We start from the raw sequence: 27,017 nt of genomic DNA, 5'->3' as shown, positions 1-27,017 counted from the left end.
TTTTAAATAACTATATATATATATGTATATATATATATATTTGTATATATTATCCTGTGATTCTACTTATGGTTCCTCTGCTGCGTTGAAGATCTAGGAGCATAAAAGCCTTGTATCCCCCATGAACGGTGGCTCTAATGCTGCAGAAAGGTTACAAATAGGCAGTCTGGTCCTTCATTGATCTGGACTATCCATGGCTTCATTGTAAGTGATTATCCTTTTGGGATCTGGAGGGAAGTTTAAAAAATAAACACATAAATAAAAACAAGGTCTGAAATCCCCAAATGCCCATGTTCAAAAAACAAATTCCAAATAACCATCATCATGTAAACTCCTTTTATGAAAACACAATTTAAAGACCATTTCCTCTTTGTATCAACACATGTGTGATCCACTTCGTCTCAACCAAATAAATCCACCTCAATGGATTCCCAGCATAAAGGTCCTCGAGCCAGTGAGGGGCCTCAACGCCTACAGGTTAAGAGGGTTGAGTTCAGTTAACCGGGAGACAATATGCTTCTCCTGATTATAAAAGTAGCACATTTGAAAAAAGCAGACAAAGGTTATTAAGTCATCAATAATCTAACACTAAAGTAAACACTTAGATTTATTTTCTTTTGTTCTTCTCAGCAAAATGAAGTTAAAATTTATTTAAGCAATGTGGATTGTCTATTAAGGAACTGTTCAAGAAACACCTAGCACCAAAAATTTCAGGTTAAATTAAAGCAAAACTACCGGTTCAGTCCTAATTATGACTTATTTCTTCCCTCTAATTTCCCATAGCACCACCAGACTTTATTCTCAGCAACAGCAAAAACCTGTGGATATCCTAGGTTGAAGTATAAAACAGTCAGAATGTGTCTGGGCAGACTCCAGTGTTATTTTAAATTCCCATTATTTATCTGTATGCCCCCCTCTTCTGGAGAGCAATGTTTTTATTACATACTACGTCTATCTACCCTAAGAACTTTTTGAAGTACACATGCTTTAATAAAAATAAAACTTGTCAACCTAATAGAAAAGTATAAAGGCCTGAAAATAATATAGAAGAATTCAAGCTCACCTGAGGCTAAGAATCAATCTAATTTAGTCCAGAAACAATATCCTTTCTAGAACTCCAAGGGACATCCATTAGCAGCTTGCCAGGAAGGCAATGCTCAATTCTTAATAGTTAATAACCATTTTAGAGTAAAAAACAGGTAGGTCTACTTCTGCAGGGTATATTTTCTAGTCTATGTTTTAAATGTGTGTTTGAATAAGGAGGTACACAGAAAGCAATTCAAAATAGTTTAAGAGCTTGCCAGCTATTTTCAGGTCATGGCTGTGTTAGACGAAAAAGACCTGGCCTAAGAATAAGAGAGAGGATGGAAGAAGAAGCAATGCTGGAAAATCGGGGAATCTTACTTTCTAGTCCGGACACTTTCTAGTTTATATAGTAACCCCTCTGTGCCTCAGTTTCCTAATTTGTAGTAAGAAAACAGAATTTCTAATGCCTTCAAGTTCTGAAATTCTAGGACTTTCACATTCATCTGAAATTCACTTATTTTAACTAGCAAGCTGGATGGCAAGTGGGATCCAGCCCTGTAAGTGGGCTTACAGGGCTCTGAAAGCCAAAATCTATTACTAGTGACTGACTCTCCAAACCAATACTCACTTTATTTCAGGTATCCCACAACTAACATATTTTATTGTATTTGGAAAGAACGCACTCAATAATTAAGATAAGCAATTTTCAGTTTTTTGAAAATTCCAAATTATCCAGATGTGGATTATCCAGTCCCTCTGCCCTCCTGCTACTCACATCTTGTTTACGGGAGTGAAGGAAGCTAATCTGCTATTCTGTAGATTTCTAACCTTCTTTTCAGAGAATATACAGCCCAAATAAGGTTTTTACAACAGCTAATATTTTTATGAACTATGAATTTCAGTTCTTAGGCTACCCTTTGTCTATCACACAAATACAGATAAAGACTGGCCATAAGGACATTTTAGGTAACCTAACCATTCTTACCTTGCTTCTGCAAATTCCAAACAGATTCCATTTCTGCAAAGAAGAAAAAAAAGGATTATTTTTATACACCAAGTTTTAAGCTTTACACCAAGAGCAAAGTTTAAAGCTATGCTTTTCACTTTAAACCTAAAAAACCTAGACGGATTATTGCTGGGCTGGGTTCTAAGAAACCCAGACAAAATATTCAAATTTTCCTTTAATTCTTGAGAGTGTCATTGAGATGTCCTTAAATGTTGATTACAGAAAATCAATTATTACCTGAAACCAAATTGCCAAGAGAACAACTCTGTTTGCACAAACAGTAAAGATATGCACATGCATGCTATAGATAAAATGATTTTTTGTAATAGCTCATTGTTATTAAAAAACACCAAGTATTTTTTGGCAACCCATCATCCTTCAACAAGGTGCCAATGTCTTTTGAATGAAGCATTCATCAAATTTAATTAAGCTTGACACTTAAAATGCCTTATTAAAATTTTACTTAACTCTGTGTTATAGGTAAGTAGTTCTCTCCTACAAACCCAACCTACTATTCTTAACCCATAAGGTCAAAATGTCAATCCATACCTATTTATTAATAACACACAACCCTTATCTGTTCCAATTCCATTCAAATGTGATCATTTACAATGTGCCTATTTTGGTATCTTAGAATAAGGGAAGTAGGTACATAACCAAACTGTAGTGACATACAGAGAGAGGGCAAGAAAAACTCCACCTGGAAGCATAAGAAAAAGCTTCACAGAAGGGATATTTGAAGTCTTGAGGAATAAGACAGTAGACGACTATTACACCACAAGAACCTAAGAACTGTTCCTTGAAAGGAGATTAATGTAAACAAAAAGTACTTAGTAATAGGAATGACCTATAACTAACACTGAGAATAAGTGCTTTTCCACGGCCCTATAACTACCATTTTGAAAAGACAAAAAGGTGATTTTTATTCTGTATAACTGGACTGTCTGTAATTGTATTTTATAATTTATCAGCAACCAATTATAGTTAAGGAAAAATAAAACTGGAGCTCATTAAGATCAGATATATCTGAACATAGGTTATAGTTAAGGTACAACATAATAGCTCCCCAGGGCTAAAAGGAAGTAAGTGTCTAGATCTAAAATTATTACTTTTTGTTTTATGTGAATGGATGGGGTCAGGGAATGGTACAATCACATTCTCCCTGCCCCCACCCCATCAAACTCACTTCTAAAAAACCTGCTAAGATTTTTTGAAAATTTGTCAGAATTGGATGTTTGGAGTAATGGGTTAATTATTCAAAATGACCAAAGAATTATCCAGATAAAATCCCATTCAAGGTATCACAGCAATTCCCTGATTAAACAAAGACTGGGAATAATGCACTGCTTGCCACTTGGTCCAAGAGCTTAGATGGATGCTATGGCCTTTAAATTGCTGAGCAGATGCCCATCTAAAGATTGGCAGGAAAATTCCCATCTCCTAGGAGGTCTAAGGAGAGAGAACTGCAACCAGTCTAATCTGGGGAAAAAAAGAAGATATATCAGGAAAGGAATTCTAGTCATGGCACTCATGTATCTATCACTTCAATATAATTTCTAATCCCATTAGTTTCAGGCAATTAGGAGTAGCTGCAATAGTCATTAGAGCTGTTATCTACAAACTTCTGGATCTCAGAATGGCTTACTTTAAGAAGTCCAAAGAGAAGCCTTTCCTTGGTTGACCTCACTACAGAAAAAATTAATCCGACCACCTTTCCCCCTTTTAAAGTACAGAAATCTCACATTTTGCAACAGATAAATTCCTGAGTTCTGTATACACAGATTACTTGATGCTCATTATTTAAAGTTTGCTTAGTGCAAAGATAAATCTATATTTAGTTGTATGTCGAGAAAAGAAAAGAACAACAGAACTTTTCATTGTTATAGCCCGCCTATGCTATAACATTTTCCTTTCTTTTCCCAGCCGAAAACCTCAACCTGCCGCTGCCCCACCCTTTTTTTGGGGGGTGGGGGGAGAAAGGCACTACATTCAAGAGTCACAGTAGCAGCATACTATTGTACTTTTAAAGCAGAGTAAACATACACATTTAGAATAAAGACAAAAATAACTATTTGCAAACATCCCATTTCTTTAGTGGATTGAAGACATTTCCTTAGCTTCAACTAGGACATTCAGTTTTACATTCTACTCTAATGATTTTAAATTATTTCTGGCAAGAAAATTTTATTACCCTCAAATATGGGCTCTGGAGTAGTGAATTTGACTATGACTTCTGAGGAGGGAAAAGGGATGCTGACCTAGCTAAAAAATTAGTCATGGGCCAGCCTAGCTTCCAGCCAGGAAATCAGCACTATCTGCAGTGTTGTACTGAGAAATGAATGCGATTCCCCTTCCTGCTATTTAATATCAATTACTTCTTTTTTTTTTTTTTTTTTTTTTTGGTATGCGGGCCTCTCACTGTTGTGGCCTCCCGTTGCGGAGCACAGGCTCCGGACGCACAGGCTCAGCGGCCATGGCTCACGGGCCCAGCCGCTCCGCGGCATGTGGGATCTTCCCGGACCGGGGCACGAACCCGTGTCCTCTGCATCGGCAGACGGACTCCCAACCACTGCGCCACCAGGGAAGCCCTCAATTACTTCTATAACTAGTAGCAACTTGATTTCCTTGATTAGAATTTAATGTTTCCATGAAACTCCAAGTTAAGATGAAAAAGAAGGGAAAATAAATCAAATATTGTTTGCAGGATTATATGCCATGCTTCAACCACTCTAAAAAGACTAACAAGAAGCTAGTGACAGAGAATACATGGGAAAGAAGTGAATGACATTTTGCCCTCTTTTAGGTTACAAAAGTTTGGATTCAGACGTTAAATATGAAATGAGTTTCTGTTTAACTTTATAACAAGAGAAGCTGAACAAGTATAAAGAAGCCTACAGAAGGCACCTTCAACTATACAGAATCATAACATAGCATAACATTAATCTTTTTCCTTTTAACACTGCCCTCTTCTACACGCATGCACTCACTCACACACACACACACACACACACGTCTAACTTCCCAGTTCTTTTAAAACAGGAATCACACTATCCAATTATGCAAACAGTTATTGAGAAACAGCCACAGGGCCAAACTTGGTAGGCAATTTTGTCATGATTCTATCATTTAAACCACCACCACTCAAATCTGAAATTTTACTGTATCAAAATTTTAAAATTCAAATATTTAGTAATGCCACTCAAATGAAGAAAATGTAACATTCAATTTTCTAAAGCAGACTACCTTCTATGTAGTTCCCTATCTCAAGGCTTCCTGTAGTAAATGTCCAATTACCTACAAGTTCTTAATTCCAAGTGGATTAAAAAGCACTATTTAGGGATAGGGATAGAGATGCAAAAACAGAAAGAAATGCTCTGCCTCTGTGAGCTTAGTAGAGTAGGTACGTAGCTTTTCTAGGTAGAAGAAGCATCAGCACAATCAAAGCCTGATGCTATTAAACAAGGTGTGCTAATTTAAAGCAGTCAGCCAACTGGGTTCTACATACCACTTGTTTTTGCAAATAAAGTTTTACTGGAACAGAGCCACGCCCACTGCTTTTGTGTGCAAGGCTGAACCAAATAACAACAGAGACTCTGGCTCACAAAGCCTAAAATATTTACTATCTGGTCCTTTATAAAACAAGTTTCCTGACCCAGGCTTTAGCAGTCACAGGTAATTTAGTAAGTCGCTAAGAGGAAAAGATTTAGACAAAGAACACCACTATTCAGGGAATAAAGCTGAAAGTCACCAAGAAGGAAAGATTTAGACAAAGAAAAATGCCTTTTTGCTATTTTGGGGAAAGAGCACAAAGCACTCATAAAGAAAAGTTTGTTATTTAATTACATCGGTGAAGGGAAGCTACTGAAGAAATATGAGGTTATTAACCAAATATTAGGAATGATTCCTCAGGGCAGCTGAAGAGAATGGATGAAATGACAATACAGAAAAAGAGCCCAGTAAATGTTACTGCAGAAGTAAAGAATTTAGGACAGTTGTATTAGAGATAGAAAAGAATGGAGATGTTCGAGAGGATCCATATAAACCTAAAGATAAGGGTTGTATTGTATGCTAATTCACTGAGAGGGAAGGCAAGAAAGAGCGAGCAGGTTTTGGGGAAAAAATGAATTCAGTTTTACAAACACAGAATTGGAGTGATGTTGAATTGAACATACGTGGTCTGAACTCAGCATAAAAGCAGCTGAAGAAGTCTTGAGCTTAATTCACAGCAAGAGAATTAGATGAGATTACCCAGGAGTTCAAAAGCATGAAAAGGGGACTGAAGGAGCACCAACATTTAAGAAAAAGAGAATGATACCAGGAAGGTTATATCAAACATATAGGAAGTAGGAAGAGTGGGTCGAGTTAAGGAAATGGAAACTAGAGAATGCAGGGAGGGAGTGTTCAACTACTGCAACTCTTACCCAAAGTTAAGACATTTGTAACTTTCTAGTTACCTATCCCTATCCCCTTTTCTCTAGCCCAGTTCAAGCAGTGGTATCCTATGCACATTTCTGAAGTTGTCTTTTAACTGCTCTCTTATGAAGTTAACTGAGCCTCACTTTCTATTTTCTACGCCATGGTTATAATTCTCTTCCTTTAAAAATATAAATCTGAAAGTGACCACACTGCTCAAAACATTTCAATGGATTCCCACTTGCCTACATGGAGATTGGTTCTGTGTATGTCTCATATAAAATTTATTTGTAGGGCTTCTTTGGTGACGCAGTGGTTAAGAATCTGCCTGCCAATGCAGGGGACGCAGGTTCAAGCCCTGGTCCGGGAAGATCCCACAGGCCACGGAACAACTAAGCCCATGTGCCACAACTACTGAGCCCACGAGCCACAACTACTGAGCCCACGTGCCACAACTACTGAAGCCTGCGCCTAGAGCTGGTGCTCCGCAACAAGAGAAGCCACCACAATGAGAAGCCCACGCACCGCGACAAAGAGAAGCCCCTGCTCTCTGCAACTAGAGAAAGCCTGCACGCAGCAACAAAGACCCAATGCAGCCAAAAATAAGAAATGAAATAAAAAATAAATTTATTTCTAGCATTTGACACAGTGGCTGATACATTAATAAATAAACTCAATGACTAAGTTAAAGATTTAACTTGCACCATTCACCTTCCTTGAAACAAACTGAATAACTGGCAATCTTCAAACACTATTTCACTTCCACCTAAAATATTCTGACTCTCCTTCTACAAATAAGCCAACGTTCACTTCTTTTTTGAATCCTGACTACCCTCATCCCGACCCCACCCACTCACCTTAGCGGTTTCTCTATATTCTAAATGCATTTTTCTATAGAGTAATCACACTAGTAATAAATTTCTTCCCATGTTTCCCCATCAGACTGAGTTCCTTAATAACATGAACCCTCTCTTTTCATCTGCTTATCACCACACACAGTGCTTGACATAATAAATAAATAAATATCTATTGATTTGAACGGAATACTACTCATAAATCAGTCAAAGTAATAATATAGAAAAGTAGTTTTAGGTAGACCCATTTGAAACTGCTATTATTCAACCTGTTTTGACCTACAAAAAACAGCAATTTCATATGGTTCAACCAAATAGATTAATCTTCTAATTCTAGGGCCTCCCTGGTGGCGCAGTGGTTGAGAGTCCACCTGCCGATGCAGGGGATACGGGTTTGTGCCCCGGTGCGGGAGGATCCCACATGCCGCGGAGCGGCTGGGCCCATGAGCCATGGCCGCTGAGCCTGCGCGTCCGGAGCCTGTGCTCCGCAACGGGAGAGGCCACAACAGTGAGAGGCCCGCGTACCGCAAAAAAAAACAAAAAACAAAAAAAAAAAAAACATAAAATTAAAAAAAAAATCCTGTTTCCCATTATCCTGCAGACGTAGAAATATTTATCAGCTCCCTCTTGCCCTTACCCAATCTAAAAACTTTAAAAAAATAAACGTTTGTTCATTTTTGGATAAATAATACATTCACATGACTACAAATACAAAGGGGGAAATCTTTGTTATTTCTCTGCCGGGACTATTCCAAGAGTCTGACTGATCTTTTACTTCTAGTCACCAGAAAAATGGCTTCTAATCTACCCTACAAATTGGTGCCACATTTATCTACCTGAACACAGATCTACAAGTCAATTGTTTAATACCAGCCCAGTTATTACAGCAGCTGAGTACAATCTGGTAACACAGAACAAAGGCTGATATACTTATTTTATAAAATTAGAAAACCCAGGCTTAAAAATGATAAATGATTTGCCCAAGTACATAGGAATTAGGAATAGCATTAAAACCCCTGTCTTTTGTCAGTTTAAGTCACTTCCATTCTACCAGCCTATCTCCCAGATATTCAGTGGCTCCCCCTGCCTCCAGATGGAAATTAAAAACTTCCATGATCTGGCAGCTATTTACCTTCCTTCTCTTTTATATCCCCTCACCACATCCAAAGTGGATATCTTCCTACTTTACTTGTTTTCCAACTTTTCTGTTCTTTATCTTTCTGTTCTCTGTATTTCCATTAAGTCAAAAATCTTACCCCCATCCATCAAAAATCCAGTTTAAATGCCACAGCCTCCAGGAAAACATACCCTGCATTTACTCCATTAAGAAACTCTCTCTCCCCCAACTAAAATCTCTTATTTTTATCCTTCTTATGACATTTAAAATCCTTGCCTTAAAACTTGTGTATTGTGTTTTCTCCTCTACTGAAGTTCTTTAAAGGAAAAGACTCACCCTGTGAAAGCAAGTTTTCCACAACTAGGCCTATGGTAGGTACAACATTAAGAGCAAAACAAATTATTGCACAACTCCTTAGTAGTACAGAAAACTGTGACAGAAAAGAAAAAAAAAAAAAGAATTAAGCTGGGGGAAGTTCTCTATAGACCTAGAGTCCCAATCCTAGTCGGCAATTAGAACCACCCAGTGAGTTAAAATTTTTTTTCAATCCAGGACCCAACTCGAGTGGATCAAACCACTTATGCCAATAACCTGCCACCTGTGGAGGTAATACAGAAACAAATTTTTTAAATTTCATGCAATAGCCTAGAGCTGCCTTAGGAATATTTTATACTAGACAGCTTTCATTTTGACTCACCCCAACCATCAAAAATTAAATCTTACACTATTTATCTCCCCTGAGTCTCTATGTGATGGGTAAATTTTATCAAATCAAATTATTTAGTGAATACTCCAAAATGTCAGCATTTTGAATGCTTAATATCCTTTAGTGCAGTATTAGCCAGGCAAGATAAATTAACTGGTTTAAATTAACACATTAACCACACAACTCACACCAATCAATGTTACTTCTTGGCTTCAAATGACTTTAGACCATTTCAAAACTAAAGATATCACCTCAGAAAGTTAGGATCTAGTATTCTAAGCCTTTGACAACAAATCAAAGAGTTCTACTAACTAAGCATTCTGAGTAATTACTTTGAAGGTGGCAATGGTTATATGTCTTGAGTATGTGCATTAAAAGCCATCACTCTAACATACTCAAAGTATCAACGACTAAAATGCTGATACCTGGAATTTGCTTTTAAAAACTCCTAAGAGTGTGAAGGTGGGTAGATGAAATAAGAATGACAATGTTTTCTAAATGTTCAAGCTGGATGATAGGCACATTGGGGTTCACTGTAGTATTTGGCTCCATTTTTAAATATACATAAATATATTTATATACTTATATATACTTAAATTTTTCATAATCAATTAAAAATTATCACTTTGAAGTTTTAATTCAAGTGTCACTTGAAATAAATAGGAAAAGAGGCCTACCTCTTAACTTAAATACTGGTACTGCTATGTCATGGTACAATATTCCCCCCAAAACCACAAAGATTAACAGTCTTATTTCTTAAGAAGTTAGTAGCATATTTATATCAAAAGCTGTAAGAAAAATCCCAACAACAAGAATTCCTATGAATTCCTTTTTTATGCCTCACTGTATCTTTTTTTTTTTTTTTTTTGTGGTATGCAGGCCTCTCACTGCTGTGGCCTCTCCCGTTGCGGAGCACAGGCTCCAGACGCGCAGGCTCAGCGGCCATGCCACTCCGTGGCATGTGGGATCTTCCTGGACCGGGGCACGAACCCGTGTCCCCTGCATCAGCAGGCGGACTCTCAACCACTGCGCCACCAGGGAAGCCCTGCCTCACTGTATCTTCATTTCACATCCCTCAACTAAACATTCAGATTTTTAAAATCTGCAGTAACTAATGTTTAAGACCACAGGTAATTAATATTTAATCTCAAAAATGTGCCATTCCTGTTGAACTGACATAATGCACCCTCCTACCTACTATTTCCAAATAAAGTTGCTGAAGGGCTTATTTTTGAAGTTAGGAAGTATGCACAGAACTTCCAATCCTAAGTCTAACTTCATTCAACTTACTCAGTAATAGGTTACTTTTGAACATTTAAAGATCATACTAAAGGATCAAGAAAATAATACAAGTGCTCTTTTAAAGGATAGTCCAATAAGCCCCACTGATTATTGCCTCTTTTAGAATTTTAGAACACTTGAAAAAAGGGCAAGTCTTCGTTTAAGAAAAAGATCTTCATATCTTCAAAAGGTTGTGACCAAAACAAATTCAAATAAAAGAAAAATTAGTGACCTAATGGATTTGGCAGGAATTCAAAGCACCTGCCACTTTGGGACCTAACTGAACTGAATATTACCTGTTTGTTCTAGGGAGGAAAAAAAAAAAAAATCAATACCAATTTCATCTCAATAATGTCCAATTACAAAACTCAAACTGATGCACTTTACTAAAGCAAATCTTTCAGTTACATCAGCAAAAGTAAGTACAACTGCATCCATGTAGGGGTATTTAGCTTATCTAAATACCATGGATTTCATAGTTAGCCCATCTATAGGACAAGTGCATACACAGAACACCTAAGAATAAACAGGAGTTAATACTCCCATTTAAAAGGCCTGCATTTCTCCATAATAAACATCATACATAATACCAACAACCAAGCTCCCAATGGAACAACTTGTCCCAGAATTTTCCCAGGTTGTGGGAGAACATAACACAACCAGATATCTTCTCAGGCTCACACAACCACCACCAGTATAAAATACTTTGGTAAAGATTTTCCAAGTACAGTGGTCTCTGGAGGGCAGATGGCACAGAAAATATCAAAAACACCCAACTCCCCTGGCAGAATTTAACATATAATTAACCAATGTCTTAAGAAAATAAGTATTTCTTTTACCCTAACTTTCCTAAAAACATCCAGCTCTTGGTTAACGCGTATTTACTTCCGAAGAGCAGTGCTGGAGAAAAGTGAAAACAGGTAATTTTATCTGCCAGGATTTCTACTCCTTAACTCCTAGGAGGCAATTCTAGTATTTACTATTTTTTAAAGGAAGAAAAATTTAAAAGGACATGCTTATTTTACTAATGTCTTACAATCTGCAGCTAAAGAAAAGTATGGAGACTAGGTAATTGGCTTAGAAGTCACGTAAATAGCTTTGTTATTCATCTATGAGGCAGTGATTCTTCCAGGGAGAATATGGTAATTACCTTATCCCTATTATCTGATATGCTATCTCTCCCCTGCAGTTGCAAATCATTGCCTAAATGAGCTACTGTTAAAAATGGGACTGTGCAGTATATATTAGGTGTGTGCATGCATGCATGGGGTATGGATTTCTGTTAGGGGAGGTGGGGGAGGTAGAAAAGGAAAACTGAAAACCACTGTTCTCCAAAGCACAGAGGTACTTGTAACATCATTTGTAAACATCATTCATGAAACAAGAAACATTGTTTTAAGTGGGAGTTTGGGATTAGCATATGCAAACTGGTATATATAGAATGGATAAACAATAAGGTCCTACTGTATAGCATAGGGAACTATACTCAATATCCTGTGATAAGCCACAATGGAAAAGAATATGAAAAAGAATATATATGTATAACTGAGTCACTTTGCTGTACAGCAGTAATTAACACAACACTGTAATTCAACTATACTTCAATAAAAAATAAATTTAAAAAAACGGCTACAAAAATACTGCAAAAACAAACACACCAAATAAACATTATTTTAAGGATTTAAATTAGTTATGCCACATAGCAAATTTTTCCTTAAGACACAAATAAGCCATATCCTAAGAAGGTTATTAACATGGCGCTTGAAAGATATCTGGTTCTTTTTTAACATGGGCTTTGGGGCTGTGACAGGTGCAGACTCCCAAGAGCCTGGTCCCTACCATTGTAGTTTGATTATCTTCTAGTTACCTTTTAGCACCTGTTATTCCTTCTTATAAGAGAAAAAATTAGTTGACACTCCACCTTTTTGGACTCCTCCAAAACACTGCTCCTACTCATTTTAAGCAAATGAGAACAAACAAGTGAGCTCACTAATAAAGAAGCATATGATATAAAAAGCAGAGGCAACACCTGTTCAAAGAAAAAATTTAATATTCCTTGAACAAAAGGCAGGAGGTCAATTATCCTTGTCTATATAAAAAGAAACGCTTTTAAGTTGGAAAAGTGAACATTCCTTCTAAACTTTAACCATACTGTTTTCAAAGACCCTGAATTAGAGTCTGATATCAGCTGCTTATCCACATTGTTATTCTCAACTAAGCTCTGGAATTCTTAAAGAATCTCATAGTAGCTTCCAAATTTCACTCTTAATACAACAGCCAATAAATGTATATTAAAATGACCAGTAAGAACCTTCATATAGGAAACAAATAAGTTACCTTTAGTGTGATATACAATAGCAGCCCTCAGGTCAAAAGAACCCCAGCTATCATTCCTTTCTAGGCCTCTCTGGTATTTCTGTTCTTTGGCGGAGCCTAACAAAGTGTTCGTAGGAGACGCCAGAGGATTTTGATTTTCTATCTCATAGTCCTTTGAGAGAAACACTAAAGCACCTTGACTACTGGTGTCTGCTTTTTGCAGGTCACCTATATGACTGGGTTCCAAGGATAAGGCTCCACTCTCACTAGTAGTCCCAGATTTTAGAATGCTACCCAGAACTTGAGGACTAGTCCGTTTTTCCAGCTCATAAGCCTTGGGAAACACAGGATGCTCAGTTCCTGAGGGGATTATTTCAGCACCCTGTGAAACCAAAGTGGCAGGATATTCCCCTTGAAATGTCACCTCCATCACTTTATGATCTGATGATTTCCCAATAACAGTCTCAGGGCCAGCACTGGGCTCATTGATAAATGATAAACCCCACTGATTCTGGAAGATATCCCCCAGGTTTTGCTGATCTGTCTGAGAGGGTAGATCCACTTGTGCTGTGCTCAACAGCACAGTTTGCATATTTGAAGGGTAGATAAAAAGGCTGGACTTAATTTGTTCAACAGCTGCTGAAGTCAGACTCATGTCTTGGAGAACTGAATCAGTCCCAGAAGAGATGGGTGTTAGCGTATTAGCAGCAGTAGTTAGCAGTGGCTGACCCCCAGGAGAATACACACTTGCATCAGTCCCTGCTAAAACTGGCCCATTAGAGAAGCTGGCCGAAGTAACAGATTTCAGCGCTGACATAGGGACCTGGGATAATCGACTTGAAGATTGGGTCTGAGTTTCCCCAGTAGATGACGAAGAGGATGAAGATGAAGATGGTGACACGGAAGAGTTCTGTACAGTTTTGTTGAGGTTTTCCTTAACTTTGCTTGCATAACTTATTTTAGGAACTATTTTAGCACTGCTATTGTCCACTGGAAAAACTGGGGGTGGTTTAAATAGGGTCCACGAGTCCTCTTTGGAGGCAACAGCAGAAGTATGCTTTCCTTTGGGCCGATCATCAAACTTTTTGCTGCTCACACCAGGCTTAATATCAGAGCTTTTCCTCAGCATATCACCCACAGCAGGTTTTCCTCGACTTGTTCCTCCAGGCCCAGTTTCATACTTCCAAATGGGCTTTGAACCATCTACTCGATTTCCCTTTTGTTCACTGTAGTCAGGCTTGAAAGTTTCAAGTCCCTGTTTTAAGGTTGGGACATTGGTCTCTTGTTGCATTATTTTGTCCTGCACTAAATTAAGGTTTTCACAACCCTTGGCACTATTGCGCCTAGCTTTCCTTTTTTTAGGAGTGGTATATCCGCTCTCAGATCCACTACCATCATTATCTGCTCCTTTGCCCATATAACCATTAGCAATATAGCCAGAATTATTTGTTACAACACCATTTGGAATTGCCACGGTATCAGTCTTGTCTACAGATTGGTTCTCTCCAGATTTATTTTCATAAGACTTCCCATTCTTTTTGTCCATACTGTTTTTCTGAATGAAATTCCTGGTTTTAATTCCTGCTTTCCCAAAGGTGCTGGACTTTACAGTCTGCTTCAGATTAGTGTCTACAACTTGTTGGTTGCCATTGAGGACCCTGGAAATAGGGTTGGTGGCTTCATCAGAACCCAGGCTCTTTAAAGATATTTCTCTTTCTCCAGCATTACCATTTAGTTCACCATAGCCTAGGAAAAAAAGGTTAAAAAAATTACAATATGTACATAACACTTAACAACTATTCATTTACAACATACTAGACACTATACTATGACTTCAGCTTTATGTTATTATTTCATAACTCTATGAGAAAACACTTGGTAGACCCATTTCACAGATTAGGAAGTTTACTAAGCAAGAGACAGAACTGACTGGTATCAAACCAGAGTCTAAGGTCAGAAAGAAGATGACCTCTTAAGCATAATATCTCTCACCTAACAGGATCAACCTTCCCATCATTCTCACAAGGCTGTTAGAAAATTTCCTTTATAGGGACTTCCCTGGTGGTCCAGGGGTTAAGACTCCATGCTCCCAATGCAAGGGGCCCAGGTTCAATCCCTGGTGGGGGAACTAAGATCCCACATACCGTAACTAAACCCTGCGCACTGCAACGAAGACCCAGTGCAGCCTAAATAAATAAACAATTTAAATATAAACAAATAAGTAAATAAAATTTTTTTACAATTAAGAACAGAGCTACCTTCTGGGCAAAATCAAGTTATACTGATACAGTAAATCTAAGTATTACAACAAAATTAAAGATTGCACTTCTATGAAACCATAAATGGCTGGTGGTCACCATAAGCAGTTCCTATTGCATTCTGTGAAACAAAAATCTAACACTTGTGAACTTTTTCAAAAGTGGTCTTGGGCTTCCCTGGTGGCGCAGTGGTTGAGAGTCCGCCTAACGATGCAGGGGACACGGGTTCGTGCCCCAGTCCGGGAAGATCCCACATGCCGCAGAACGGCTAGGCCCGTGAGCCATGGCCGCTGAGCCTGCGCGTCCGGAGCCTGTGCTCCGCAACAGGAGAGGCCACAACAGTGAGAGGCCCACGTACCGCAAAAAAAAAAAAAAAAAAAAAAAAAAAAAAGTGGTCTTAAATTCATTGACACTTCCCAGACATTAAATCATACTGCTATTGTATGAAACCCAAACACCTATGTGCTAACTCTTATAAGATATATTTTCTTCATTTTATATTTGGGTAAACAGACTCTCAGAGAAATTAAGTGACTTGCCCAAGTCACAAAGTGGAAGAACTGGGAAAGCTGAATTCCAGTCTGTCTGGAACATGGTTTCCTATCACTGTATGTCATACTGCCTAACCAAATGATTCAGTAAGAAGATACTAACAAAACTACAATGAAAGGTACCTAATTTTAAAAAGTGTTATGGTATTCAAGTTTAATTTAAAAACTTCAGTCACCAGAATCAGTTTATTACTATAGGTGATTCAGCCGGGTCAACAACTTTTCTCACTTCCTTACTAGTAAAATAGCGTTACTACTTATCTACCTTACTGTGAAATGTTCCCTAAAGCATCTTGAGGTCAAGTCATTAGAAACAGATACATGATAAAAGAGAAGGATGGATACACACACACACTCACACTCATTTAAGGCAGCTTTTCAGGGGGTGGGGGGGGAAATCCAATAGTATTTAGTATTCCTAGTATTTATTTAGTATTCCAACAGGAATAAATAATAAATAATTTGTCACTCTCATTCATTCTCTTGGGCCTTTAGCCTGTCAAGGCTAAAAGGCACATGAGCTTGTATATTCTTGTTTTGAAATTTGTTTTAATTTCCAATATGGTAAATATCAATAGACATAATCCACATCAAAAGCTCTTTGTATACTTTAAGAGTATAAGGGGCACTAAGATTTTTTCTAAGGCTTGAGAACCATTGTTTTAAAAGAACTTGATGTGAAACAGAACACACTGAGAAGATTCACAACACGGTTTACTATAATTTTAAGTCACTTACTCCACATCAGAGAAATGAGCAAATTATATTATATTAACTTTCAGGAAATAACTTAAGAAAACATACTTAAGGCATAATCATTCTTGAGATATAGTGGCACAGAACTTGTTTCATGAGAGAATATATTTTGTAAAAGTTCTTAACTTCTGTAAAGGTACATTTTATTTTTTGGCTGGCTAAAAAAGCTATGATAGCCAATCAAATCAAACTTTTGGTGGAAAAATTCTATGAAACAGCAGAGATCACTGCTTTGGATGTTTTCTAAAAGGTTCTTATTTTTCTCCAGAAAAGCAGAAATTTTGATAGAGACTCTCAACATTTTTAACAGATACAAGTTTACCGGTGCACAACTCTAGACCAATGAGAACTATATATACCATTTAACATACTAACAGGCTAAAACAAAGGCTTGTACCCTTGGGCCAATTAGTCATAACTTTTCAGATCTCAAACATAAGCAGTCTTAAACACAAAAATAAATAAATAAATAATCCAAAGTCCAAACTAGTTGGACCAAAGCCAAGACTTTAAAATAACTAGAATGTTTCCTATTTAGTGGCTCTGATATCAGAAATCACCAATTTAAAAACCACCCAGAAGCCACTATACTTCCGCCCCCCAAGTTTTAACGACAAAAAATATTTCTCATTTAACCATATAAAAATTTTCCCATGGCAACTTTGTTGGTTGCAAAAAGTCTGCCGGAGAGACATTTTCTTTTAAAAATTTAGGTATTGAAAGAAAATGTAAACACTATAGAATTACTGAGAGAAATCAAAAGTCTCCAAGTGCTTTTATTATTTAGGGTTGCCATGCTAAAGCATCTAACCCTACTTCAAAAGGACTCGGCAGAACTGGAGTCCTGATAAATCTAGCTTTTGGATTAGTATCTGAAATTACCAAATGAATTTGCATTTGTCCCTCTCTTGCTCCCTCTTCTGGATAAAGAAAAATTGTTACTCTTTACAGGTTTATAGGTAATGGGTCATAAAAGCCCACCTCCACACGTTACAGACACATTTCAAAAATCCTCACAAGTTTTCTTAATAAATTAGCACTATGCATGCTGAAGCAAGAGTGGTGTGACCAGGCCACACAAGAAAAGCTGCTCACCCCAAATTGTTTACATTCTCTCAGAACTGCTAAACCCAGTTTCCCCTATTTATTCCCTTTCAGGATAAGACAAACTATTATAATTTGAAGGATGCCACCTTGAATGGTTCAGGGGCTGCCTCCATAAGTAGAGAGGAGTCCTGCAGAAGTATATTAATACCTGACAGACAAAACTGAATTTTCCAATCTGAACTGTAATACTGCCTTATAGTCCAAGTAACCATAGTAAGATTTTTTTCACCTGAAGTTGAAAAAAACCTAACGTTAAAAAGATCTAGTATTATATAGTTTCTAACAGTTTTTAAACTGTTCCAAATCCTTAGGATTAAATACTCAACAAATTTAATGTTCATTTCTACTGCATACCATCAGTCCCTACCACCCCCCAAAATGGAAAATCTGACATTCCAGTTTCAGTCTTCAAGTACTATTAAATCTGCAATAGAAAAGCAGTTTTTCTCCAGCTCTCAGTAACTGCTTATATCAAATTTGACACGCAGGATTTAACATTCATTCTCCTACCGTTTCAATTTATAAAGAACCATTAATTTTTTTAATCTGCGTGGTTATAAACTTTTAAGTTCATTTCTTTTCAAATGTTTTCTAAAATGACTTTTGCCCTCAATTTAACATTTGTTAAAAAGAAGAGTTTGGGGATCCATATCGGTTTTAAAATCGGAAAACACCTTTCCTTTCAAACATGGAAAAAAAGTCTCCTCCCAGGCAAGATGGTAGTGCACCAACCTCATGGATGAGCCACCTCGGTTCACCCTTAAGGGCAAGAAAAAGGGGTCAAAAAAACGTCGCCCTCTATACCATTCAATCAAACATTTTTCTAATCTCTCTCCTCAAAACCCCTGCCCAAGCCCGGAAAATAAATGTTGGGGTGGTTGGAGAGAGATAGAACAAGCCTTTTTTTTTGTAAAAATGAGCTGCTAGAAGGAAAGGGCCCAAGTGAAAGCCTGAGAGGCGGAGTCGTGAGCGAACCTGGCAGGAGACGAGGTTCCTGTGGCAGAGAAACTCGTGACCGGGGAGCCTGGTTCCCGCTGGGTACCCCACCCGGTCTTCAGGCACCGCCTCTACCCAAAATGTATCCCTCCCGCCCCCCCGTCCAAGCCCTCCTGCCCCAGGAGCGCTCGCGGCCGCCGCCCGCGGCCTCCTTCTCCCTCGGCCCCGCTTCGAGGCCGGCTCCCCGCCCCGACCGCCCGCGCCTCCCGCCGCACCCGGGAGCGGGAAACGCTGCCGCCAGCACGCGGGGCCCGACGCAGGCCGCTCCCCTCGTGGCCGCTTCCCTCCCCCACCCCAACCGCCCCCGCCCCTCACCCCAGGGACCCGCCCGGGGCCGCGCGGCCGCCACCGGGTTACACAACCCGGCCGGCGACGGGGGGAGGGGCGGCCGCGGGCCAGGGGCGGCGGCGCCCCCGCAGGGCGGGAAGCGAGGTGACGCCGGGGGGGATCCCCAGCCACCCGGCTCGGCCGAGCCGTGCGCCCCTCGACACTCTTCCCCCTCCGCTCTTCAGTGGGCCGGAGTCGGTGACAGGAATCGGCTTCCAACATGGCGGACAGGAAGCGGCCCCGCGAGGAGGAGAGAACATTCCAGCCGCGCCGGCTCTGGGGGGAGCGGGCCCGGGGCGCCGGCCTCGGGAGGAGCCGCGGGGACAGACTGCAAGGTGCGGTGCCCGAAAGGGGCGTCTAGGGGTGGAAATGACCCGAGAGACGAGGGGTCCCATCCGTCCCCCCAGACGGGGAACCCCAAGGCCACAGGTGGGCTTGGGGTGGCGGGTGAGGGAGGACACTTCCTCAACTCTGCCCCCCTACTCTCTCATCGCCGTATGCAAAAGGGTCTCGCGACGCCACCCGAGTCGGAATTCGTTAGGCCTTCCTGAGTTACACCCGAAGGACTTTCCTGGGGGGGTGAGGTTCACCCCCAACTCAGGGCCCCCAAATTAGGGTCCCTCCGGGGCCGCAAGAAGGGAAACGAGAAAGGAATATAAGGCTAGACTTCCAAGGCCGACCCTCCGGGTCTCCCTCCAGTCCGGGCCGGGAAGGTCACACTGGCCTGGTTGGGCCTCTCCCATGCTGAGAAGAGGGCGCTGCAAACCCCGGGGCCCAGCCCGAGCTTTCGGAGAATGAAAGGGGGCTTCCCCAGACCCGCAGGACAGGGACACACACGCACACACAGCCTGACCCCGTCCGCGCTTCCCCGATCCAGCCCCACCCCCATCTCCCCTACCCCCCACCTCCATCCCCCTTCCCCCATTCGTCCTCCCTCCCGGACCTGTTTTCTTCTTCGGCGTTTCCTGGTGCTGCTGGAGGGCGTGTTTCTGCTCATGTTTCAGCGGCTTTGGCTGGGCCTTGGGGCTGCCCTCGGCTCCATGCTGCAGGTATTGGTGAGGCTGCTGGTGATGGTGGTGGTGATGGTGGTTGTGGCTGTGGTTGTAGAAATAATAATGGTGGTGGTGGTGCGACTGCTGCTGCTGTTGCTGCTGGGGGTGATGGTGCGGATGGTGGTGGCTGTGATGGTGCTGAGACTGTGGCTGGCTGGGCTTCTCCTCCATTGAAAGCGGCTGGGACTCTCTAGCTGAGGCTGCGGGCTGCTGCACCGTCAGGATCTGAGACTGCTTCTCAGGGCTCACTCAGTATATCTGAGCGCGTCTCGCAAGCGCACTGGTTAACCGAGCGATTCTGCGAGATTGGCAGCCGCACCCCAGCAATCAGGAGCCACGCTGTGCCTCTGGCCCCGCCCCTAGCCCAAATCCTCTTTCCTTCCCCTTAGCCACTGCCTGCTGGCCAACGCCACTTACCCTATGCAACCTCACAGGGCCGGGCCTTCAACGTCAGCACTATGGCTCTCTCTTCTGTCGCTTTCTCTCCTTCACCGCGCAGTCTGCGAACAGCACTTTCTACACTTCTCGCCCGCAAGCTAGCTCATGTTGAGGGCAGCAGATTCCACTGGCGATTCCACTGGCTCTGGGAGCCATCTGTTGGTTTTGCATCTCCTAGAATCTATTGGCTTTTTTTTTTTTTTTTCTAAATCCTTTTCCGGGTAACCAGAGGGGAAGCTCAATTCCCTTAACCCTGAGACCACTAAAGGGGCAATACAAAAAGAGGAAATAAATACATTTTTAAAAATACAAGAGCTTCGCAATCCAGTAGATCATTTTGTATTCTGGATTCATTTTGCTTTGTATTCATATGCTAATCTCTTCCTTTCCACGAAGGGATTATAGGATTCCACAATGGGGTATCTGTGTAATTTTCTAAAAGAGCACAAAGGGTTTAAATCATTGTTTCTTTGTAGTTGGAGGCAAGGGAGAGTGGGAGGAATGAAAATCTAAAATCTACACTGAAGTAGGTTTTTTTGTTTTGTTTTGTTTTGTTTTAACGCTGCAGGTGAGGTCAACGGTGGAACCAAGAAGGGTTTTAGAATGTGAAGAGTTTCAAGAGAGAAAGAGGGTGAAAGAGCACTTTAAAAGTTAAAAAAATTTTTTTGCATATATGGAAAACATTGGAATTTAAAGAAATACTCTGTTGCATTTTGTGATATTGATTTAACTTATCCTGCATTATCACATCACAGCCTGATTTTTAAATGTTTAGTCAGGACAGTGGTTACTCAGGAAGGAAGAAAACGGTTGTGATGGGGGCACAGGGGTGCACTCTGATAATATTTTATTTCTTGACCTAGTTGGTGATTACACATATATTTGCTGTATAATTATTTCTTAAACTGAATATGTATGTATGTATAATACATTTTTCTCAATGTATGTTATACACTGGATTTTTTTTAATTTACCATAAAATACATAAGATTTACTATTTTACTCCTTCTTAAGTATGCAGTCCAGTGTCAGTAAGCACACTCACACTGTTAAGCAACCATCACCACTGTCCATCTCCAGAACTTTTCATCATCAGAAACTGAAACTCTGTACCCATTAAACAATAACTCCCTGTTCCTTCCTCCCCCCCATGCCCTGGTAACCGTTATTTTATTTTCTATCTCTATGATACCTCATATAAGTGGAATCATACAATATTTGTCCTTTTGTGTCTGGCTTATTTCACTTAGCATAATGTCTTCAAGGTTCATCCATGCTGTAGTATGTATCAATATCAGAATTTCCTTCCTTTTTAAGGCTGAATAATATTCCATTGTATGCATATGCCACATTTTGTTTTTCCATTCATTCAGCAATGGACATGTGGATTGCTTCCTCAGTGTATATTTTCCAATTTTTAAATGTGGCTTGAATTCCTACAGCAGGACAATGTTAAAGGAACAAGAAGCTTAAAAGAAAAAGTTTGTGCTTTGAAATCAATGAATATCAGCACAAAAGCATAATTAAAAGGTAAAAGTCTTTTTCCAAGAGCAAATGTCACTGAATTCAGACAACCATGTCCAGACTTGACTTGTTCTTTATAGTGAGGATTTGCGTTGCCTTGCGGAATTTTAAAGAAAGACCCCTTTGGGTGGTGGGGGAGTAAATTTACCCCATTTTGAGAGCTAAAACCCTAATAATAACATGTTGTGACAAATAAGTCCTTGCTGTTGAATAGTATTGCACCACTTTCCCATCTATTAAAGAAATAAAAGTGTTTATGGAATTTAGGATTATGTTGATAGGGCTTTATATTCTTTTGCTGACTTGGGACGTTTGGTTGAAAATCAAGAATCCTTGAGTCATAACTTCTCTTTCTACATTTTCCACATTATAGTTACAGGCAAACCAAAAGCACTCACTCCGAGTTTCTGACTTTTCAAACTTTGGCCTGCCTTAGTTTCTTCACACACAGTCATATGAAGTTTAGGAAACTAAGCCTTGCTCTCAGATGCTCTAGTTACTATGAATGTTGCTGTAGTAGTATGTAGTAGTATGGAGAAAGACTTGTGATATAATGTAGGAAAAAAATGCAGACTATCAAATTATATATACAGTAAGGTCATAACCTTATAAAAACATGAATCTTTATTTACTTATTTATTTATTTTGGCCACGCCGCACGGCTTGTGGGAGTAACTATGGAAAGACAACAGTAGAATGTGTACCTTTTCTTCCTCCTGATTTTTTTCAAATAGTTGTATATAAAACATATTTTGAGATTTTCCATGTATTTGAAAATAATAATTCCATAATACCAACCCCCCTTGAAAAGAGAATAATTGGGGGACTTCCCTGGTGGTCCAGTGGCTAAGACTGTGCTCTCAATGCAGGGGCTCCGGGGTCGATCCCTGGTCAGGGAACTAGATTCCACATGCCACAACTAAGAGTTTGCATGCTGCAACTAAAGATCCTGCGTGCCGCAACTAAGACCCAGTGCAGCCAAATAAATAATTAAATTTTAAAAAAAGAGAATAATTGGGTCTACTTAGTTCAAGCATTTGTATATTTTAAATGAAGCCTGCATTAAGGAAAAAAACACAACAAGAAAATACAGCATAAGTCTGGAGAAATTATGGGTGCTATTTTTTTCTTTTCTCTATTTTCCAAATGTTCTGTTATGTAGTTACTACTTTTCATAATAACATTATTTATTTATTTATTTATTTATTTATTTATTTATTTATTTATTGCAGTACGCGGGCCTCTCACTGTTGTGGCCTCTCCTGTTGCGGAGCACAGGTTGCGGACACGCAGGCTCAGCGGCCATGGCTCATGGGCCCAGCCGCTCCACGGCATGTGGGATCTTCCCGGACCGGGGCAGGAACCCGTGTCACCTGCATCGGCAGGTGGACTCTCAACCACTGCGCCACCAGGGAAGCCCCATAACAACATTATTTTTAAAAATTAAAATAATAAAAAATTGAATGTGCACAATCCTTAAAACTAATTTTACACCATATTTTACCTACAGTCAATGTACAAAGTTGTAATGGAGAGACAAGAGGTTCCCAAATAAGGTAGGCTAATGTTTTAGCTATCACTGTAATCATAATACCTAATCTTTATGGAGCATTTATGATGTGTCAAGAACTGTACCAACTATTTTATCTTTGTTTTCATTTGCAATTCTTTGAGATAGATATTAAGCCCATTCTACAGATGAGGAATTTGAGACCTAAAGAAATTAAGAGACTTGCTTATAATTTAAAAGCCACCAAGTTTATGGTGGGGCCTGAAGTAGATTCCAGGTCAGCTAGATAGAAAGAATTTCTAACACTGTCAAAGTGTGATGTACATTTCTAAAATTTTAGTAAACCTCAAAAAAACATTCAAGCTGTATCATAGCCACCATGAAGGTAGTATCTGGTTACCAACAGAGGCATATGTACTATGAAGCTAATGAAGGTTCAGGGCCACTCAATGCACAGGCCCCTCCAAGCCCTAGAGGGGCCCTAGAAATGGTCTCTTGAAAGAGATAGATATTTTTTCATTGTTTTGTAAAATTTTTTTTAAAGTAACATATTTTTGTATTTTTTCCTTAATGAGGGCCTCCCTACAAAACCTGGATTCACCCCTGTTAATAGTCATTTTTAACAGTCATTTGGGAATCTGACTCAGAAGTGTTGTAACTTCAATAGGTCCTTTAAAAGGTTCTGGTCATTTTATAACACGGAAAAATGTTATGCTATAACTCAAGGGCAAAAAGCAAAATAAACTATATGTATACATTATGATTGCATATAAAATATGAATTCAAGGATTGTGAGGGAACTTGAAAATGAAAGCAATAAAATCTTTTTATTCATTTGTTCATTTGCAAATATTTATTAGGTACTTTTTATGTACCAGGTCTTATGCGTTTTGTTATTTGGGTTTTTTAAAAAATCTGTTTCTCTTATTGATAGAGTTTTAGAACTTGGGTGAATACATTTGCAACACTGTCTTAATCACCAGATGAAAGTCACTTTTCACACACCTGTACTCTTACACTTTGTCTACTATGACAGCTTAAGAGATACAGAGATATTTAATTCTCTGGACCTCAGTTTTCTCCCCTCTAAAATATGGAGAATGGGCAAAGTAGCCTCCAAATTTCTTCCTACTGTAACATTCCTTAATCACTATCACTGCTCTTTCTTTCCATATTACTACTTTATTTCATTATAATAGACTCTACAGCAGCAGAAGTGTAGCTGATAAAAATCTAGCTTTTCAACTGTAACAGTTGACTATAACTTTAGAAATTATAATCAGAAACAGAATTATGTAGTTTTATATAAATGGAAATTGGCTCTCTGATGATAGTTCCAGTTTCAAACGAGGCAAATCACTGGTAACATCCACTGTTTTATTTTGGCAGGGAAAGAATTTTATTCATGTATATTTCCTTTAGATCTTAATATTTTTGTCTTGAGACACTATCTTCAAAAAACTTTCAAAGGAATTGAACGGAGGTATGGGTAAATTAGGTTAGTCTTTTAATAACAAACATGATGTCTTTTCTAAATATGAAAGTTTTTAAAATGACATTTTTCTTTTATGAAAAGTATTATGGGAACAAGTTTGAGGGAGAAACTATAGCAGAGTGGTATGAGTATAAATTTTGTAGTCAGACAGAACTGGGATGGAATCTCTATTCTGAAACTGCTTAGCTTTGTGACCCTGTGTGAGCAAATTATTTAACCTCTCTAGCCTTAGTTTACTCATCTGAAAAATAGAAGTAATATTAGTGCCTAACTCACAAGGTATAGTGAAAGTCAAATTAGATAATGTAAATAAAGTTGTTGGGTATAGTGTTTATAACATTAGTAAGTGGTACTAGATATTAAATATTAGTGATACTAAATTATTAAATATTAATACATAAAGTTAAAATCTCAGATATGATATTTCATTAAGGAAACTGAGTTTCAGAAAAATCAATTAGCAAGTTAACCAAGAATAGAATATTTTCCCAATTTTTTAAAAAATAAGCAAATAGCCCTTGAGCCTTTGGCCCTCTGAGCAGCACCATGGCAGTGGGCAAGAACAAGTGCTTATGAAAAGTGGCAAAAAGGTTGCCAAGAAGAAAGTGGTTAATCCATTCTCTATGAAAGATTGGTATGATGTGAAAGTACCAGCTGTGTTCAGTATATGAAACATTGGAAAAACACTAGTCAGGAAAACTCAAGGAATCAAAATTGCATCTGATGGCCTCAAGGGTCGTGTTTTTAAAGTGAGCCTTGCTGATCTGCAGAATAATGAAGTTGCATTTAGAAAATCCAAGCTAATTACTGAGGATGTTCAGGGCAAAAACTGCCCGACCAACTTCCATGGCATGGATTGTACCTGTGATAAACTGTGCTCCAGAATGGTCAAAAAATGGCAGGCCACAATCGAATCTCATGCTGATGTCAAGACTACCAATGGTTATTTGCTTCATCTAATTCTGTGTTGATTTTACTAAAAAACACAATAGTCAGAAATCCAAAAGAAGATGATAGGAGTCATGACCCGAGAGGTGCAGACAAATAACTTGAAAAAAGTGGTCAATAAATTGATTCCAGACAGCACTGGGAAAGACATAGAAAAGGCTTTGCCAATCTTTTTATCCTCTCTCTGATGTCTTTGTTAGAAAAGTAAAAATCCTAAGAAGCAAAAATTTGAATTGGATAAACTAATGGAGCTTCATGGTGAAGGTAGTAGTTTTGGAAAAGCTGCTGGGGATGAGTTGAATGCTAAAGTTGAATGAGCTTATGGATATGAGCCACCAGTCCAAGAATCTGTTTAAAATTCAGACATTTAATGGTGACAAGAAAAAGTCTTATTTGTGATGCTTAAAAAAAATAGAATAGGCAACTGCTGTCAACTAAAATCAATAGTGCATTCAGTAGCAGTCCTCTCTGAGTAGCAGGTTCAAAGTTGACTTTCACTTTCTTCTTTTTTGCTTCTCTATTTTTTGGTTGTTGTACATTTAACATTTATTCCTTTTGTTTAAAAAAAGTATTTAAAAAAAATGAATGAATTTAACATCTAACTCTCCTGTGAACATTAATCCAAAAAAAAAAAAAAAAGACCAACAGAATCAGTATGCCATTTTGGATTCCTTTCTGAGTCTCCAGTAGACAAAATGAATTTATGTATGAATGAATCAATAAATATTTAGTTGTCAGTGTGTATAATACTCAGTTTGTTGGAGTCCATAGTTAGATTCATCTAGAAGTTAGATAAAATGTCACTCCCTGGGAATAAAACTAGTAAGACTCAACATAAACTGGATGAAATTAACCACTACTAGGGAATCTAGTCAGTGTGATTAGAATGCCTAAGAAGCTATTAAAATAAATAGTGTAACCATGGAAACTACTGTTGTAGTTTTTATTCAATTTTATTTCCCTCCTTATTGTCTTTTAGTGTTTTTAAATTAGTATTTCAAAAGTTATATGATTGCTGTTGTATAGTTATTATTGCTGTGTAACAATTCACGCCAAACTTTACTGCTTAAAACAACAAACATTTACTATCTCACAGCCTCCGAGGGTTAGGAATCCAGGTGCTGCATACCTGGGTGCCTCTGGCGAGCATCTGCTTCCAAGCTTACTCATGTGGTTGATGGTGGAACTCAGTTCCTGGTGAGATGTTGGAGTGAAGACCTCAGTTCCTCACTGGTCATTAGCCAGAGGCCTCTCTATAGGGCAGCTCACAACATAGCAATTGTCTTTCCTCAGAGTGAGCAATAGAACAAGAGGGAGCTCTCAAGATGAAGCCACA

The 27,017-nt window shown here is 39.1% G+C and overlaps 1 protein-coding gene and 1 pseudogene across 2 annotated transcripts; one reads left to right on the top strand and one right to left on the bottom strand.

Annotated features, from left to right (window-relative positions):
* Positions 1-174: 174 nt before the first annotated feature.
* Positions 175-19,985, bottom strand: NUFIP2 (nuclear FMR1 interacting protein 2; the record flags this gene model as incomplete). The annotated part of the gene is made up of 4 exons (XM_079724718.1): positions 19,658-19,985; positions 12,741-14,465; positions 2,012-2,044; positions 175-227 (listed from the first exon to the last, which is right to left on the bottom strand). The coding sequence occupies exons 1-4, from the start codon at positions 19,935-19,937 to the stop codon at positions 175-177; spliced, it is 2,091 nt and encodes a 696-aa protein (XP_079580844.1). The 5' UTR covers positions 19,938-19,985.
* Positions 19,986-25,264: 5,279 nt separating this feature from the next.
* LOC307068112 (small ribosomal subunit protein eS1-like) lies at positions 25,265-26,037 on the top strand (annotated as a pseudogene). Its single transcript has one exon. The product of its transcript is annotated as a small ribosomal subunit protein eS1-like (transcript).
* Positions 26,038-27,017: the final 980 nt, after the last annotated feature.

This window comes from Hyperoodon ampullatus, assembly GCF_949752795.1.
Source record: "Hyperoodon ampullatus genome assembly, chromosome: 19".
Classification (NCBI taxonomy): domain Eukaryota; kingdom Metazoa; phylum Chordata; class Mammalia; order Artiodactyla; family Ziphiidae; genus Hyperoodon; species Hyperoodon ampullatus.
This window is presented reverse-complemented; position numbering and strand designations above follow the sequence as displayed.